A 19,985-nucleotide genomic window follows, 5' to 3' on the forward strand; every position below is an offset into this window, starting at 1 on the left:
AATAGTCGACTACCGGGATTCGAACCCACGGCTGACACTTCAGTATCCCGAATTATTCCCAACCGTCACCCTGTTCTGTCCCCCGTGGAGTCAGATGACAAGAAATAGTTTTATCATTCAGGAGGGCGACTGGGTCCCTCCGGGCAGCGAGAGCGCCGCCCGCCCGCGCTCGCCGGGCCCGCCCGCCGCCGCGCCCCCCGCACCAGGCGCGCCCCCTGCGTCCGCCGCACCCACCGCGCCCGCCGAACCCCCCGCAAACACCTTTACGCCCACAGACATTGTCAATGAAATTGAAGATATGCCAGACAACTAACGCGACATTACCCCATTTTACTAAACCCCCTAACAACATCGGAGTTATAGTGAATTTAAACCATATTGTTCTAGATTTAAGATCACTTGATTGTAATATACTCTTTAATGATGAATTTGTCTTTTATTTCTTCGTTATAGCTGTAACGGTTGACTCATAACTAATTTTTAATTAGAATTAATTTTTGATGTGGACTTTCAACCTTCAGTTCCTACTGCCAAATGTGTGTATAAAAAAAAAATTGTCATCCCAGTCATTTACTTTTGTAAGACAGAGATAAGTATATGTTTTGTTTTGCTATAACACGCGAATTGCTTGATGGCGAAACTAGTTTAGAATTTTAAACCTCTTAGCAAACGTTATTTGTTTTAAATGTCGTTCAAACTTGATATTAAAATAATCATCGAAAACTTGACGGAAACTTGTTTTAAATTCTTTGTCTAGTTTCTGACAAAATCGACTATTGAATTAATACACCTTTGACTAAACTATGTCACTATGGGATTGTCGATTGTTTCGCAGCCAATTCAACTGTTTGCACAAGTAAAAATGGAGTAGTGTGCGCATCTTCATACAAGCTTATAGGAATCAAAGCGAGCCTAAACGGTCGTGCGATAGTTTAATCATAGGTATTTGCAATGTTATCTTTTTTTCTTTATAAACAGTCTCAGATGGACGACAAAATGTTTTTCAACAAAGTGTTGAATACGAACGCATGATTTTCAACACTTAACAGACAATTCAAAAGCTTAAAGAACTATCATAGGATTAAAAAATACACAATTTCATTTTATAGAAAAGTTTATAGAAAAATACACTAGTAATACAATAAACAGTTTTCAAAGGACAATAATAACGTAAAAAATATTAAATACATTTCTTTATAACTAAACTTATCCTTGTTACTAACGATTAATTGATTTAGTTATTCTTTTTAAAGTTAATACTGTCAATGCCACTGGGAACTTTATGTACCTACTAGAATGGTACAGGGGTACACAATCATGCAATCATATAAGTAACTTACATGTTATAAAAACATCATTGTGCGTAAAATGTATTAGTGCCATCTATTTTCAATGGCCACGGAAGATCAGCACATGTGCTGATTGGCTGTTAACAAATAAATAAATAAAAAGTAATAAATAAATAAATAAATTTTTCAGTTCAGGAAATTACTAAAGACTTGCTATCGCCCTTAACTCTGTCCGGATTAAAAAAAATTAAGTAACCTAAATGTTCTTGCAGACTATAATCAACATGTGTGCCTTCATTGAGATCCGTTCAGCGGTTTAGGCTACAAACTCTAACAAACATCCATCCATCTGTCATCCATACGAATTTTCGCATTTATAATATTGGTAAGGACTAGAATCGATAGCGAGAAAAGTTAAATAGCTAAAAATGCGAGTTACAATAATAGTATGCTGCTCTTGTTTGGTAAACAGTAACTTTATAAAAATCTTGAGACATCAGCTCTTTCCGTGTTAGGATAGGTTGGCATTTTTCTCGTCCATGGTCAAATCCATGGTGTGTTGTATGACATCCTCTTCGTCGTCTGCGAGTGCGAGATAGCGCTCCACGTGTGGCGCGAGGCAGCAGAACACGCCGCGCCGCAGCAGCGCCTTCACCACACGTTTCCGCAGCACCACCAGCACAAGGAAGATAAGCGGACCTTGCATCGCGTTTACTAAGTCCATTATCACCCTACAACAACGAAATGTAAGCAACTCCTGATCACAGACCATCAATTCTATTTTTGAAAAGAACTGCTAAGTGTAAATATTTTTCGCACTCCCTATTATATATTACTTTTCTTGTTATCTTGCCAAATCAAATATTGTAAGAAATAACTTTTTCTTATAGTATAAAAAGTAAATATACGTACCATACAATGTTTGCTTCTATCAGTGAACTTATCATCTCAAATATCCAAGGAATTCCCATTATAATAAACGATTTTACGATAACGCCAAATCTGAAACAAGTCGAAAAATTAGTACCACATTCTTGCAAAATGCACTTAATGTATATCGGTGGCATTTAAGGTGTTAAGTAGATTGTGTACTGACCTGTATCTGTACGCCTTGAGGTGCGTGGAAGAGAACTTGTGCCGCCAGAGTATTACGGAGGTGTACACGAAGATGCAGATGTTGGCGGAGATGAGGATCGCCATCACGCTATACATGTAGTACCATTGCTGCTTCTTGTCTGGATAAAAATACAGACAATTTGGTACAATGGTAACTAGGCTATCAATATGAATTTAAATCTGAATCTTGAAGTTCAAACTCTACGTATATTTATATTTAAATAGTTTTCATCTAGCGATTTTTGCAAGATGAGGTCATTCCCCCCTATTAAAATTCACGGTATTGATCTGTTCTCAATGAGGCATAACGTCTGCACAATAAACAGACACATAACTGGATGGGAAAATAGAACTTGTTATTTTTATAGACTGTATTATTATTCAAACAAATTTAAATTTGATGGCGTTTTGAAATTACACGCTAGATTTCTTCCATCTGCATTGTGCCTACCTCCTAGATTAAACATACTAATATAATTAGTAAGTAATTGTTAAAAAAATCGGTACCACGCCGGAAAAGCGCCGCAACACTAGATCATCGGCATACACGTCCCATCCCTATGACATCTGTCAATGTTATTCAGAAGTATTAAGGAGAAGCGACATTTCTGGCGGGAATCAGTAAACTAAGTATCGAAGTAATATTTATTATTATTATTATTATTATTTATATTACATTATTACCAATTATAATATTATCTAAAAGTACTTACTAAAAAACCAGCAGAATCTCAGTCCAATACCAGGTTTCTGGTGATTACCCGGCACAAAGTTGACAATGGCCATGGCTATGGTTAGCACAGAGCTCGATCCCCACGCGTATAAAGCGTACCAGGCAAACTCCTTCCATCCGTAATCTACTGTTATTGGACGTCTGAAATAACATAAAAACGGATTACATCTATCAAATAACGTATGTCTTGATATTTCATTTTGAATTTTAGGTTAACAGCTGTAGAGTTCATAATAGCTGCTACCAAAATGTCTTTTGGACCGATACTCCCCGACCAGATAGAAACCAATTTCGCGTTTCATACTATTAGTATAACGCAGACTTCAAGTCTAAATGACTCCTAAATAAGCTAAGTCCAATATTGAAAATTTGTATCGCTGCTTGACTTTTATTCGCAAACGCGTGTCATTGCCGATTAATTTTTAATGACTTTGTTTGCATAGTGTTAGCGCACATAGCCTTAAACCAGGTTATCATATCTCTCAAGATAATCATACGCTTTTCAAAACAAAATTTCTCTCAGTTTTCCTCTAGATTTTCCTCCTACGCATTTTTTTCACTGAAATTAGCACGTATTCAACATCTTTACATAGATTTTCATCATTTGTTATCTAAATCAATTGCGATAAAAAACATATTTCTATTTACAATACTGTAATTACCAATGTGACGCTGTATTAACATTTCACGATATATTTTATTCAACCAATATATCTATATGTAGAAAACTCAATCAAAAACCTCAATATTTAACGTACAACATTTTCCGATTATTAACCCGATAAATAATTAATCATTTGCTTGAAAATAGTTAAAATTAGATCTCGACAATATAATTACCTCGTAAAACGTAGCATCTGAATGGAGATGGCATTGCTCCAGAAAAAACTAGCCATGGTGAAGAAGTACATCAAAAAACCTTAAAAAAAACATCACATAAATAATTTTACCATCAACCATATTTCGTTTATTATATTATCAGCTCTTGCCCGCGACATCGTCAGCGTGGAATTAAAAAAAAGCCTATGTATTCTTCTAGGCTATGCTCTACATCTATGTCGAATTGAATCCAAATCCATTCAGTCGCTTAGGCTACAAAATCTAACATACTATCCATCCAAATAAAATTTCGCAATTATAATATTAATAAGAATTAAGATAAGATATGTAGATAACATAACAAATACCTCTTGTAGCGCAGAGATCCATATCAACGTAAGAAGTTAAAAGTTTTTCGATTGCCAAGAAAAGTAAACCCAGCGCAAGAGATATGCAGAAGTTAATGTAACTCTTCCCGTTCAAATCCCTGAGAAAAAATCAATCGATTAACAAAAAAAAAAAAACTTTTACGAGACGTCAGTGCAAAAAACTAGTTAACTATATTAATTTTTTCATGGATAGTAACAACGTTGATGACAATATTTGTATGCTGTACGTGCAATAAAAACCCACGGTTATATACTTAATTGCAACATATTCTATCCACTTGAGCGCGTACAGAGCGTAATTTATGTATATAAATTACATTACTCTCATGAGTCGTGGATGTAAACAACTTTGGCATCCTTATCAAAATTCATTGCAGTCAGTAATTAATTAAAATAAATAAATAAAAAGCTGTTCTCTTATCAATAGTAACTGATTAATGTTTACAAATTATTGTACGTAAGTAGAGATGGCTAACTATACAGTTTTGCACCAATTTTTATGATGTAATTCATCAAAATGTAATCGTGAGTTACCATATTTAAATTTTTGTATAAAAACATATCTATCGGTTATCTCTACTTTAAATGAGAGGCAAATTTTGTATGTTTAGGCAATGTAAATGGTTCGTTACCTAATCTCCGGTAATGCGGTATACACGAGGGCAGTAAGAAATAAGAAGACGACTGACACCAGCAAGCAATATGCCAACACCTTGTGGCTGACGAGCGGCTCATCCGGCACCGGCCTGCACGCCAGCACGGAGACAACCGCCGCCGCTAACGAGGACTCGTTTGTATCCTTCGTGTAGTTGGACAGGCAGAAACTAAAAAAAATGTAATTTATTGCTTACAAAATTAAGATATCCAACGAACTGTGTCCCTAATGATTTTTGATGACCAAAAATTCTACCGAAACCAGTAATTTTTTAAGAGTATGTGAAAAAAAAAGTTCCTGACCCTTGCTTTAGTCATTATGGAACTTAAATACAGAAAAAACTTACGTTTTAGGTTTAATCTCGATTTGATCATTTGGTACATTTACAAGTAAATAGCCGTCATCTCTGACAGAAAATGACGTCTTATCATCCTCCGATACAAATTCTATATCGCTTGTGCAAACTAGCTCGTATTCAATGTACGTATCATTTTTGATTTCAGAATCCCAGCAGCTGAAAGCACCGCTTTCATCTTGATATAGATACAGTCCGGGAATACAACACAACGTGTCTTCAACTTTCACACAAGTAACACAACTAAACATTAAAATAAACACAGATCCCAGTAAATAATACATTTTGAAATATCTACGGAGTGTACTTTAAAACTATACGAAAAAAATCGTAATAAAATACGAGCGTGGACATAAAACGCGAGCGTTCATCTCACGACTTCGTTTCAAATCAACTGAAAATGTTTCGGTTGAAACAAGTTTTATATGTTCCTCAGTTAGCGCGTCATAGCTGAGCGCGGTTCGCACATTTGCCAGTAGCGCTCGAAAACTGGACTGACAATGTACTGGCACAGTGTGAATGGTAACTCACGGTAATATACAATCCATGTGTGGCCGGAGCAAACATCCGACTATACTAGCCAAGTGTGCGCCACGGATAACCTTTACTTTACTGTTCCATTATACTCTTACTTGCGACGTCGCCCGCGTGAATTAAAAAAATGAAACAAAATATAGCCTATGTTATTCACAGATAAATTACTTTTCTAATGGTGAAAGAATTTATAGAATCGGCCCAGTAGTTTTTGCGTAAAAACATACAAAAATCCAAAAATAAAAATGTTGTCTCTTTATAATATTAGTATAGATATATCTAGATTGATAAATTTCGATGTGACGTGTATGTTATTTATGTTGCTATTATAAAGGAAACTTAACATGTATAGACAGTTATGCGACGAGACGATGGGGACATAAACCAGAAAGTGTTAAAAATGAATGTGGATGGCTACAAAGGGAGAGGAAGACCTAATAAAGTATGGATGGATTGTGTGAAAGTAGATATGCTTAAGAAAGGAGTGGATTCAGATATGACGGCTGATAGAGATGTATGGAAGAGCAGCACATACTGTCGACCCTCCATAAGGAATAAGGGCAAGTTGATGATTATAAACAAAGCTTAACATATATTTCTACTTAATGTTTCTCTGTAGAAATGTAATGTTTTAAAATTAACGATCAAAGCAATAATATAGAAGTATGACGATATTAATAAAATCTATAAAGTGAAATTTCTCTATGAAAATCTTCAAATCAATACTACATCCTCAATATATTTAAATTTACATCATCGCCAGTACATACGTCCCCACTGAGGGGCCCGAAGCCAACCCAAGATAGATTGTAAATACATTTACATGATTTCTAGTTTCTTTTGAAGTATTGTTTTATTTCATTCGCATATTTTGTCTCGACATATCGTTTGGTCATATCGTATTCGTTATGCAAAAAAAACTACGCCATTGATTCTTATCTAAATGGCCTCTGAAATATTTTTGTATAACAACCATTGTGTCACATTAAAACGCAATTTTAAACCTTAACAACTAGAAATAAAGATGAGCTAACATGATTTGCCCTCGCATCTGTTCATGGAAATATATTAACTAATATTTTAGCCACTTTTGAGTATTATTTGAGATGTTTTATTTATTACAATATTTAAGGTCACAAGGTGTTTGATATTTATAAAATAATTTCATAGATCTGAATGGAATTTGGTATAAAGGTTGTAAAAAAATAAATAGGCACAAGTTTTTATTTCCGATCATACGAAGTCGCTTACAAAACATAGTATTGTTGAAACGGTATGAAAATTGATTATAGTTTTTTTATCAAGAAGATTTTTTAATCCTCTGTGATTCATAAAAAGTCTCAATACCAGTTTTAAAAAATAATAGTTATAAAAAAAACATTGTTTGGTCCCATAAAAATTTATTAAATATAAGTGTATATAAGAATACGATTAAAGACAATTCTATTGATTTTAATTAATGTCGGGAATACCGCCCAATGGGAATACTTTTCCCATCAGTAATAACTTGTAATTTAGTTGTTTCCTCAAGCCGTCTTTTTTAATATCATTATAAACTAGAACTTTGAAAGAATTTGAACCGCTTCGTATCGGCTGACAAACCAACAGTACGGTTGTGAGGGGTCTGATTAAAATTGTCATTGTCAATTGTCATTTGAATAATATAAAAGAAAGCAAAAGCGAATATATAAATTGAAAGTGGCAGATAAAATGTTAACTGGACACTTTAACTATTCTAAAACTGAAGGTTAACCCTTAATTCAATGGTGTCTAGTGACGAACAACTAATTAAAAAAATGTTTTAAATTGGTGTAGAGAAAAATACGTGAGATTTTGATTTTAAAATGTTGGGAACAATTAGGGCCTGTCCCATCATTGGCTGATAGAGGCTCAGATAGCTTAAAAGTGACGTCACTTTCAGACAGAGTACCAAAGTCCGATATTTGCATCAAATATTTTAAAATTGAATTTTGGGACAGACCCTTAATATTTTTTGTCACCAAAAACTCCGTCGAATGAAGGGTTCAGGAGCCTGTTAGAAGAGGCCCTCTATTTCCATGGTGCGCGTGTTGAGGTCAATGTCGTAGATGCTGGGCCGCGTGGGCAGGCCGGGCATCTTGCTGATCTCGCCGCACACGGGCACCACGAAGCCGGCGCCCGCCGACACGAACATGTCGGTGACGCGCAACGTGAAGCCAGTGGGCGCGCCTTTCACCGCCGGGTCGCCTGTCAGCGAGTTGGACGTCTTCGCCATGCAGACCGGCAGCTTGTCGTACCCCTGGACACATTTCAAATATTAATCCACACTAATATTATAAACAGGAAAGTTTTGTGTTTTTTGTAGTTTTGTATGTATTGAAATAATTCAAAAATAGGTAGTTTTCAAAAATTTGCACCATTAAACGCTACGGTAAGCAACATAAGCTATTTTTTTACTTTCACGCTGACGAAGTCGCGAGCAACAGCAATCTATACAATTATAATAAAATGTAAAAACATACGACTTATGTAGTCATGTTGGTCGTCAGCAATCACAGTATATTTTTGAAGCGTAATGTTTAGAGATGCTGTTATAAAAAGGTAATTACTTAGTTTTAATTTTTACTAACCATAGCAGTGAAGACTTTTATCTTCTCCAGTACTTCGTCAGTGTACTCTACTTGTCCGGCGCCGTACATCTGCTTGGCGATGGTAAGCACTTTCTCCTGTATGGTGAGGGAGAGCGGGTAGAGATAGGAGAAGTGCGAAGGGGCGGCGCAGGCTTCGATGACGGCGTCCGCGAGCGCCAGCGCGCCCGCGCCGCCGCGCGCCCAGTGCTCGCACACCACCGCGCGGAAGGCGCCGCTCGCCTCCGCAAACTCCTTCACCAACTTCAACTCCACTTCGGTGTCGTTACTGGGAATGTAAAACATCCATCCAATATCCATTTGTAAATGCATCACGATGTAAAACTTTAATCTATTAAGTATTACGTTAATAAAATGCTAATCATCTCACCCGTGACGATTGATGGCGACGACGACTGGCACCGAGAACGCGTTGCCGTTGCTGATGTGCTTGCCCAGGTTGCACAGGCCCTTCTTTAGCAGTTCTACGTTCTCCTGTATAAACATCAAATGCTTAGTCTATCTTATCTAGTCGGTGGCACAGGAGTTTGGACACTTGACTTGTAACCTACAGGTCTAGGGTTTGAATCCCGCTATATACCAATGTGATTTTCGATTTTTCGAATTTTCATATGTATATGATTTACTCGACGTTCTTAAGGTGAAGGAAAACATCTTGATGCAAGCTGCACATATCGGCGAAGAAATTCAAAGATAATTGTGATGTCAACCAACCCGTAGTGGGCCAGAGTGGTTGCTTGTGCCCAGTCACCACCCCCATATATAGGATAGGCTCGGAGCCCCTCAGTGGGGACATATAGTGAGCTGGTATTGATAATGACTTAATCTATAATACTTAATATCAAACGTATTATTTTTATTTAATTAAAGTTCATGTAATCTATAATTAGACCTTATCTTATTGTAAAGCAAAGTCCGGGTTTGCTCATGTTCGATTCACAAACTCAAAAAGTGTGACTAGGAAAACCGCAACTGCCAAGTTATCCAAGATAAGTCCCAATTAGTTAGTGTTTCACTTATTTCTGTCATACATCAAAGTTCAATCCATTCACAATTCCAGTAACTTTTATGAGTTTACATTTCCGTTACAATTGTATCAAAAATGAGTAGGCGCCGCTACTCCCAAAAAGATGGTCATACTGGGCTATACAGGTAATATTAATTAAGGTTAACTTACATTAAAAAATCAAATGACATAACTTTTTTTATTTGTATATCGATCATAATGAAAAATACAATAAATATTAAGTGAAACTAATTAGAAGAGATTAGAAAAAACTGCATTGAAATCAATTAAGACGTTTTCGCGATCAATGGACACAAAATCAAATGCAAACATACATAAAATCTGAATTTTCAGGATTATACATCCATCAAGGGGTCAGGGAAAAAAATAATAAATCAATTCGAGAGTGTTCTCATAACATGAAAAGATAAAATGTTCTCTGAGTCTTCATTTGATTGGTATATGCGGAAGCACCGTACATGTTGGTCCTTCGAGCCGGAACCACGCAGTATTCCAGTGTGTGTGTGCGTGTTACCTGCACGTAGTCGTGGTGCAGCGGCAGGCCGGGCGCGACGGGCGGGCCGCCGCCGTGCATCTTGAGAGCGCGCACCGTCGCCACCAGCACCACGCAGTGCGGCGTGTCCCCGCTCGCGCGACACTTTATGTCGAAGAACTTCTCCATTCCTATACAATGTAACTATGCTATAAAAGTTTGATCACTATCATAAATGTATAATTATAATAAAAAGAAGTTAATATAAAATGTACTCGTATTTCAAACACCATATTTTTGGTAAATGCCTAGAACTAGCAAAGATCATTGACCGAAGACAAATTGCTAGGTTTAATTGTTTCTGTACGTGAAAAACTTAGTAAGATTTACACTTTGAAGCAATCTATATCTATCTATACTTCTATACTAATCTATACAAATATAATAAAGGGGTATAAAAATTGGAAAAACCGTCACTCGGGAAAGGGACAAAAATACAAGTCAATAACAGGGAAGAAACAAGATTGCCATGATATCGGTAATCGTTACCCAATGTCAAAAATATTCGGTGTCCTTTGTGCATTTTAATGTTGATACTTGCACTAGAGAATTCCAGAAATTTTAACAAAAAAATATATTTTTTTTATAATTTCATGCAGATGAAGCCGCATGGGCACAGCTAGTGTGTAATACAGGGTGTGGCGGTGTACCGATGTCGGAGCCGAAGCCGGCCTCAGTGGCGACGAAGCCGCGCTCCCCGGCGAGCTGTATGGCGATCCTGTCGGCCAGGATGGAGGAGCAGCCGTGCGCGATGTTGGCGAAGGGCCCCGTGTGCACCAGCACCGGCGTGCCCTCCAGCGTCTGCATCAGCGTCGGCTCCAGCGCATCCCGCAGCAGCACCAGCAGCGCGCCAGTCATACCCTGAAATACCCACACGTTGTATACCAGGGGTGACAAACATTTATGCATCAAAGTGTGTAAAATTTTTTACTAGTGTTTAATGCTTTCTTAGTCATGCCATCGGATATTTTTATGTGCGATTATTACGTCAATTCCAGGGTGCGTTTATTTTATAATTTTTACACGGTGTTTTTATAATTATCCACGTGCCTAAAATATGACGTATGGCATCTAAACTTTCGCATTTATAATATTAGTGTAAATGTAATGGAATAAAACGGTGTGAACACTAACCAGGTCATCAGCAGTGACGGGTTGCCCGCTGGTGTCGAGTGCGACCACCATGGAAGCCAGGCGCTGCTTGATGTCTTCCACGTCCTTGCCGAGCGCCAGGATGGCCATTATCTCTGACGCAACGGAAATATCGAACGCAGTCTCCCGAGTAAAGCCCTTCTCCGTCGGCGATTGACCGATAGTTATTTTTCGTAGGTATCTATCGTTCAAGTCCACAACTAAAATACAGATAATTAAAATGACATCAGTTTTATTATTAAATTTGAATGTAAAGTAACATTGTCGCGGTATAAATAATAACATGTGTACACAATTAAATATTTTTCTAGGAAGCCATAATTTCCTCTGTGTGTTCTTCCAGACTAAGTTCTACGTCTTTGCCAAATTTCATCGAGATCCGTTCAGTAGTTTAGGCTAAAAACTCTAACAAACATCCATCCATCCAAATATTCGCATTTATAATATTAGTATGAAGTGTGATTTACCTCTTCTCCACATAATCTTGTTTGTATCAATATTAAGTCTGGCGAATTGGGTCCTTTCCTCGTTTGTGAGTGAGTCGGGGTCTGTCTTGTCTATACCCAGCCTCTTCAGCCGCCGCAGCTGCACGGCGGAGAACTTCCTGACGCCCTTCACCTTCGGCACCAGCCGGTCGTACAGCGGCCCGTCCTTCTGCGTCAGCTCGTGGAATATTCTAGCATCCATTTGCGCTGCCAGCAAGTTGGTGGCCGCGGTGACCGCGTGGATGTCCCCAGTTAGATGGAGGTTAAAGTCCTCCATGGGGATAACCTGGAAATATCACTAGTTAAAGTTCTCTATCGATCTAATACATTTTACTTATTTAGATCTTGTTATTCGATATTCATAAGGTGACTTGAATTGAGTTAATTTCTAATATTAGCATTGACCTTTGAATATCGTGGAAATAAAGACATAGAGAGTTTGAGCGCGCGGACCTTTAAACTATCGCACATCTGTTTAGTCTCTCTTTGATTCCTATGAGATTTTACGGTGGTGCGCACACTATTCGATTTTTAGTTGTGCGGTTATATGGTCAAAGGTGTGCGCCCGCTCTTAGTTGTCGATAAAAAGGCTTCACAAGTTAATGTTAATAGTGGACTTATTCGTCAGTTATTACCTGTGAGTATCCTCCGCCGGCAGCTCCTCCCTTGACCCCGAAGGTGGGACCCTGGCTGGGCTGTCGCATGCAGGCGAAGGCGTTGCGGCCGCGGTGCGCGCACAGCGCCTGCACCAGGCCCAGCAGCGTCGTGCTCTTGCCCTCGCCCAGCGGCGTCGGCGTTATACTGCACCGCGGAAACATACGATTACCATACCACACCATGTATAGCGTTAAATGCTTATTATTTGGTGTCTACAGTGGTAGAGCCCGCTTTAACATTTTCGCAAGATAGGGCTCGCCTGGTGTAATTCCACGACCACACATACAGGCGTGAAATAAAAGCAATTCGTTTGTTGAGTTTGATGGCGTTTAATTTTAATCCCTTTCCCTTCACATACTTGTATATTAAGAAAGAATGGGAAGAGAAAGTGGATTTGACGGTGTAGAACACGCATGAGGAAATATCCTCTTTATGTCCGTATCTTCCTCCGTCAAGCGAAGGCAACGCATTTGCCATTACGGATGTCACATTGGGCCACTAAGAGACTACTATATAATGTGGAACGCTTAATTAATTACACGGTATAACATTAATAACCTGAGTGTACGTTTATAGTTTTCTATTTCTGTTCAAACTATTAACAAGATGTATGTTTTACATTACTAATCAAAAGATTAACTATTAATACTTTTGAATAGTGAGTTTCTTTCGCGACTGCACATTTTTAAAAAACTCGCTTGAAGACGAGTAATACCAAACTACTATACAAGCTGTTCGTCGCAACTTCGTCCGGGGAAATAAAATAATAAATATAGCCTAAAATCGACCCAGTAGTTTTTGAGTTATTTCAATACACACATATGATATATACAAAAATACAAATCTTTCCTCTTTATAACATTAGTATAAATGTGTAAGGAATCCTGCTACACACCCTGCGACAACGATGTACTTGCCGCCGCGCTGGTCGCGCAGGCGGTCGAGCACGGAAAGGGAGATCTTGGCCTTGGTGCTGCCGTACTGCGACACCTCACTGGGGAACAGGCCTATCTCCTCCGCCAGCCGCGCGATGTGCTTCGGCTTCTGAGACCGCGCTATCACTATGTCACTGACAAACAAATACAGGTTTCATCTTTAAGTACATATGTAAAGACCCTATAACTACAAGAAAAATACTATGATATCATAACGGTTAGCGGTTTTACCTACTAAAAAATCCATTTTAGGAACCGTTGATAGTCAACTCTTGTGACTTTACAAGTCCTATTCTCCAATAACCCGACTACTAGCTTACTGGCACGAACTATATTCTTATCCATGTCATGAGGAGTATGAATCGCATGTTACAAGGAGAACGTAGAGGTAGACTTAGAAAGAGATGGATGTATTGCGTGAAAATGACATGATAAAAAAGGGAGTGATGACTGAGATAGGTGTGTGGGACAAAAACCTGTTGTGCGGACACTACGGAAGTAGGATAAGGAGAAAGATGATGAACCAACCTGGGCGGCGGTGTCTGCGGGTTGAGGCGCAACACCTGCAGCGGCCAGGCGGGCAGCAGCAGGCGCTGCAGCTGGCGGCGCGCGGCCAGCACGGTGTTGCGCATCAGCATGGCGACGGTGAGCGGGCCCACGCCGCCCGGCACCGGCGTCACGTGCCCCGCCACCTGCACCGCCTCCGCGTACGCCACGTCGCCGACTATACGCTGGCCGTTCCTCTTTGACGCGTCTACAACACAACTTTACCGTCATCTACGCAGAAGTCACACGAAAACATATTTTTACACAATGATTTTTAAAGATATTTGAAATGGTGTCTATTAATTTACTATCACTGACTTCAGCTCCTTAATTAATAAAGCACATCCTTAAAAATCCATTAATTTTACATACATCATAACTTAAAACAAATATTAAAATAAAGAAGGTGAATTCACAGAAGGGCATAATCGACGTGCACCAAAGTACGATACGTTTATTGAAGTGTTATGAGAAGCAAAGTGTGTAGAAAACGTTGGATAATGTTTATAAACAGCCATGTGTCGTGAGTTTCCACTGCGGAAACACACAAGAAGATATAGTTGTCTCTTTTTTACACGCTTGAATAAGAGAGATGACTGTTTCCGCAGCGGCGCCTCACGGTGAGGTGGAGAATGTGATATAGTAACATTACCTGGTATAGGATTAATTCCGCAATCAATTACAACCGCTCCAGGTTTTATCCAAGACCCACGAACCATCTCAGGCCTGCCGATAGCTACCACTAAGATATCAGCGGTCTTTGTCTACAACGAATAAAAGTATGTGATGATCGTATTTAGAAAACACAGGTTTAAAAAATAACAATGAATAATCTATACTGTTTCCTTGGTGATTATAGACTTACGATCTCGCTCAAGTCGTTAGTCTTGGAGTGGCAGACGGTAACAGTCGCATTTTCCCATTTGAGGAGTTCGGCGACTGGCGTGCCGACTATACGGCTGCGGCCCAGAACCACCGCGCGCTTGCCAGCTATACTAATGCCAGTGCGCTTGATCAACTCAATACAGCCCGCTGGAGTACACGGCAGGAAGCCAGAGAAGTCGCCGATCGCTACACGACCCTCGTTCTCGGTGTTCAAACTGGAGGGGAAGGAAGAAAGGAATTCAATAAAGTCGTAGTTTGGGATACTTGAAGGTGATAAATCATCACATTACCCGTCGACATCTTTGTGCGAGGAGACAGCGTCAGTGATGAGATGTGCGTCGATTTGGTGTTTAGAGTCCAGCGGCATCTGAACGATAATTCCGTGCACCAGTGGGGACTCGTTCAGGGCTGTTATCTTCGTCAGCAACTTTAAATATAACAAAAGATAACTTATTTAAAGGTAAAATAATATAAATTCTAAATTTTAGATAGATAGATTTCGATTAAATTTGGAATAAATTTAGAAAATAGACTGGAAGAACACATAAGCTAAGTACTTTTTTTAATTTCACGCAGTCGTGAGCGAAACCTAAAAAAGACAGTCATGTAGGTTCGGAAACCATTGCCTCTATTAAGGTCCCTTACTAACCTACATGAGGATATATTTCAAACGTAAAAATTAAGAAATACTCGTTACAGAAAGGTTCTCAGTCGAGTCTTACAAATTCGAGAGCATAAAAGTCTTGTCAAATATAGAAATAGGTAAAATTTTGATGATTTGCTTGATGCATTATTTACTAAACATATTTGATTACAATATTTTCTACTCAATACAAACCAGTAAACAAGTTGTTAAATAATAGTTGCATCATATCAGATTGCAGTCGCAGTTCAAAGAGCGAGGATAACTGAATAAAACGAATGTTATTATACTGTAACTGGAGGAGTGATAAGACGAGAAATTGTTTATTAAAAAATAAAGTCATCGAGAAAAAGTAGATAGTTTATGTAGAATAATTTGGATCGATATTAAATAGCCTTGTAGAGAAGCACAAAAGTATAAATTACAAGTTATAAAGCAATTGTCAGTACAAAAGATATGTAGGTATGTTGATAATTGAGAAAACAATATTCTGTTATTTGCTGTTATCAAATTCGAGTTATAATCGCGTCTGACCCTGAACTGTAGTAGGCTTGATATATAATTATGGAACAAAACAGACGTATGTACGTTTTTGCGTTATAATAAAACCATTTATCTCGAAGTCTGAAGTACTTGAGTGTTTACACGATATTTGCTTAACAGATGCGAAAATGTATTCGAAATACATATGTATTATGGACAAAATATTTATGAGATTTGTTGGTATACTTCAAAACTTGAAAACGCAGTAAGCATCATAGTTTTAAGACCATGGATAGCAATTTATATCTACCAGTGGTGGTGGTATTAGAAAAGTCTTTCTATGCTGATATGATAGAGGAAAGATTTGTATTGTTGTATATATCGAAATAACTCAAAAACTACTGGACCGATTTCAAAAATTCTTTTACCATTAAAAAGCTACGTTATCAGTGAGTTACATAGTCTATATTTATATTATTATTTATTTTCACGAAGGCGAAGTCGCGAGCAACAGCTAGTTGTTATCTATACTAATGTTATAAAGAGGAAAGTTTTGTATTTTTGTATGTATTGAAATAACTCAAAAACTGATGGGCCTATTTCAAAAATTCTTACACCATTAAAAAGCCACGTTATCAGTGAGTAACATAGGCTATATTTTTTAAATATTCTTTCTAATTCTACGTGGGCGAAGTCGCGAGCAACAGCTAGTGTAAAATAAAAAGTAAAACTAATTAAATATCGACTTCTTACATCAGTTTGCGTGTAGTCTCTCGGCAGTCGGATATAGTCAGTTAAGATGCCAATATTCTCAGCAGCTCTCAGTTTCATTCGAATGTATACGTTGGAGTCTTCACGGCCGCCGACCTGCACGATGGCCAGCCGCGGCTGCGCACCCGAAGACTTGGCTCGGAGCTCCGACACTTGTTGACGTAGGTCATCTTCGATCGCCCTGAATTAAAAATTGATCAGTTATACCCGAAACCAAAGAAACTTTGTATTCAACTACAATTACTTTATCGATAATTACTCAGGTATATTGTTTTCTTTACTCGTTTAAAATTCGTTTTTCTATAACGTTATTTTCCTCTAATATATTGCAATTTTCAATTCATATAAAAATCACGTTACTCTCTCTAAAATGACAGAGTAAAAATAATTGTGTGGGTAGTTTTGAACCGACTTCAAAAAGGAGGAAAAAGACAACCCGCCGAAAACTAACATTACGAAAATGTCATTCAATTACACAATTTTTTTTAATAAACAAAAACAACTTTATAAAAACAAATGAATGTAAAATAAAGTTGTTAAAAGCATACCGAGCTATTTCGGTTCCCGAAATCACTTTTGCCACCATCCTACAAGCGTAATGAAATATTCTCCTAGCTCACTTTGCAAGAACTTCAAGATTAAACTGAATACATTTATAAAGAGCTAGGGAGCATCACCTCGAACTGAGATAACCTCAGCCAGATGATACAATACCTCGTAAAGTAAGCAATATATTTATAGACAATATAATCGATTTATATTATTTGTCAATCGCAAATACTTTAAACTCTTTAAAACTAGCAAAAATAAGTTACAAGTAAAAGCTACTTGTATCTTCTCAAAATCTATATTAGATCCTTTATAAGAGAATTTCGAAAACGCTGTTATAGTTTCCACAAAAAAATAGTTTTAATACCTCATAGTTTAAATGTCCATAATATTTTATGCGACTTTTTAATGTCTGCATGAAATTATTGGAGCCTAATACTAACAAATGCCTGTTCCACTTATAACCAATATTAAAGATACCCCTCATGTAGTTATTTGTAACCTATCGATAGCTCTACTTTGTGTCTTAACAAAACTACCAGTCTTATTTGCTCCTTAACCATCCCCATACTGTTGTGTCGTTAATCAATTTTAATTATCCGCTTGCGAAAATTAGGGACAACTAAATATGACCTTTTTTGTTAAACTTAGCGAACTCTGATAAAAAAGCAGTAAAAACCAGTATACTTGTAATTTTACGTTAAACTGTTATCAAAACTTTACGGTCCTAGACGTAGTACATGAATTCTGGTTATAACCGGATGCTGAAGCAATTTTTTCCGAGCCTTCCGTGGTCTATCATAGTACAATCAGAGCGCACACCATTGACTAAATTATAGCACAGTTGTGCGATTGATTTGCAATCCATTCAACTGTTTAGTTGCAGAACTAAAAATTAAGTAATCTGCGCACCGCCATATAAGCTAAAAGGAATCAAAGCGAGGTAAACAGTTGTGCGACAGTTTAGTCACAGTTGTGCGCGCGCCCTAAAAAGTAGGCAGTCATGATCAGTATAGATTAAATACACAAACAATCGCGTGTAGGTAATTGATATAAAGAAGAGATACTAGATAATATTAGTACATTACTGAATTAGCTATTGCATGTATTCATGTTTGTCTCTTACCTCGCACTTTATATTTCACCATATATTTTTGACGTGATAAACGTATTAAAAAAATTACCTTATGCATTTCGTACAAAAGTTTTCAGCAATATTTGAACAATAACGACGAAAAACACTAAACATTTTTATAACTTTTTAAATTATCTAACATCAAAAACTGGACAATATCCCGGGATCTCTTACGTATAACTTAAAGTGTTTCAAACCTAAATTGTAGAGATAAACTTTGTTCGGGAAGAGTAAGGGTCATTTGCGTGTTTTGTTTGTTATATTGATGTACTGGAAAGTATTCGTAAAGTTATCGATTCATTAATTTATTAAAAATGACAAACAGTGCGGATAGACACAGAAACAGTAACATAAAAGCGTAAAATAATAGTATCGAGTATTTTCAATTTCTAAGAACTAAACAATGACAGCAAGATTATTATTTTTGTGAAGTTATTACCCAGTTTCTTGAAAATAACCGTTGAGTTAATTCATTTCTTTTACTATAAGACCAGTTACAAAATATGTATGTATATATCAGACCTTAAAAATTAAGAAGTCCCATGAATATAATTCTCTCGCTAAATATACACTAAGGGAAGGATAGTCTGGAAGGACATTATACTATTATTTTTTTTATTTTACATTAATAGCTACTATTACAGCATTGTATCAGTGATTAAGATTAGTTACTTTAGTTTTTAATTCTACGCAAATATTGTCGCGGGCGAAAGGTAGTTATCAAATAACGTTACAGTGTCCATGAAAACTTGAAAACTTTTCGTTCCATTTTGAATATTAAAGTGGATATTTATTTTTTATATGATTTAAAAAATGATAAGCATAAATTATAACGATAGAGAATAAACTTTATAACTATGACTGACTTACGTACGGTAAATAAGTTAAAAAAATAACTTACCTATAAACATTATCAATATTCTCTCCTGAACTCCACATTATCACACAGAGAATTGTTTACTCAAATATTCACAGACCGGCCGGCGTCACGTTGAAGGCACAGTTGCATACTAAAGAGAACCCGTGTCTTGTCATACAAAGTGGTCAAGCAGGTAAATCTATTCGACAGTACTTATTCATGATACCGGTACAAAAACATGTTATCTCTTTCATTTGCTTCGAAAAAATAGAGATAATACGGTTTCCTTCATGTTTTCGATTAGAATAGGTGCTAATAGAATATTCTATATACCAGCGTAAATGATGTTTTTGTAGATGTCGTGTGTATGTTAATAACAGACAAATATCTTGCGATTTTTTTTCCGTCTGTCTACAATAGTTGTATAAAAATTGTAAATACATTTATTAAATACAGAGAAAGAACAAGAAGACTTACTGTTATTTTATAATTCCACGCGGATTTCGCGGGTAAAAGCTAGTCCGCTTAGGGAACTGAAAGGCGCCCCTGAGGAGATCGCCCGCGTCCGGGCGGAGATGAAGAGGACGACGATGGAGCTGTGGGCTGCTGGCCTATCGGACGCCGAATATGGCGTCCGCACGATACAGGCCATACGCCCATAGCTCCTGGACTGGTGTGGAAGGCGCCATGGAGCGCTGACCTTCCGACTGACACAGGTGCTGACCGGACACGGGTGTTTCGTCGTGCCATGGGTGCGGCGCTGGTGAGGATACCGCGCAGCACACTCTGGAGGAGTGCGCTGCGTGGTC

General features: G+C 37.7%; 3 protein-coding genes across 6 annotated transcripts in view; 1 reads left to right on the forward strand and 2 right to left on the reverse strand.

Moving 5' to 3' along the window:
- Positions 1–428, forward strand: part of LOC106101048 (intron-binding protein aquarius) — a 52,565-nt gene extending 52,137 nt beyond the window's left edge. For all 3 annotated transcript variants that reach the window (XM_013280138.1, XM_013280139.1, XM_013280140.1), the window contains one exon: positions 122–428. In XM_013280138.1, coding sequence (XP_013135592.1) covers positions 122–313 — 192 coding nt within the window. In that variant the 3' untranslated portion in view covers positions 314–428. The remainder of the gene's footprint in view (positions 1–121) is intronic.
- A 1,169-nt stretch (positions 429–1,597) lies between these two features.
- Positions 1,598–5,893, reverse strand: LOC106101052 (G-protein coupled receptor Mth2-like). Its single transcript, XM_013280146.1, has 8 exons — positions 5,348–5,893; positions 4,979–5,170; positions 4,326–4,444; positions 3,979–4,057; positions 3,119–3,279; positions 2,386–2,524; positions 2,202–2,291; positions 1,598–2,020 (listed from the first exon to the last, which is right to left on the reverse strand). The coding sequence occupies exons 1-8, from the start codon at positions 5,638–5,640 to the stop codon at positions 1,801–1,803; spliced, it is 1,293 nt and encodes a 430-aa protein (XP_013135600.1). The 5' UTR covers positions 5,641–5,893; the 3' UTR covers positions 1,598–1,800.
- Positions 5,894–7,273: 1,380 nt separating this feature from the next.
- On the reverse strand, positions 7,274–19,334 carry LOC106101093 (C-1-tetrahydrofolate synthase, cytoplasmic). 2 transcript variants are annotated; one of them, XM_013280202.1, is made up of 15 exons: positions 19,219–19,334; positions 16,616–16,814; positions 15,027–15,163; positions 14,717–14,951; positions 14,504–14,615; positions 13,834–14,059; positions 13,266–13,439; positions 12,349–12,514; positions 11,696–11,999; positions 11,211–11,428; positions 10,727–10,937; positions 10,059–10,207; positions 8,888–8,991; positions 8,500–8,785; positions 7,274–8,168 (listed from the first exon to the last, which is right to left on the reverse strand). In XM_013280202.1, exons 1-15 carry the CDS (start codon positions 19,254–19,256, stop codon positions 7,926–7,928), a joined length of 2,802 nt encoding a protein of 933 aa, XP_013135656.1. In that variant the 5' UTR covers positions 19,257–19,334; the 3' UTR covers positions 7,274–7,925. The 2 variants fall into 2 exon arrangements, with proteins under 2 accessions (XP_013135656.1, XP_013135657.1); XM_013280203.1 differs by lacking the exon at positions 19,219–19,334 and adding an exon at positions 17,182–17,292.
- Between the last annotated feature and the right edge of the window lie 651 nt (positions 19,335–19,985).

Source organism: Papilio polytes, unplaced genomic scaffold (assembly GCF_000836215.1).
Source record: "Papilio polytes unplaced genomic scaffold, Ppol_1.0 DF824024.1, whole genome shotgun sequence".
Taxonomy (NCBI): domain Eukaryota; kingdom Metazoa; phylum Arthropoda; class Insecta; order Lepidoptera; family Papilionidae; genus Papilio; species Papilio polytes.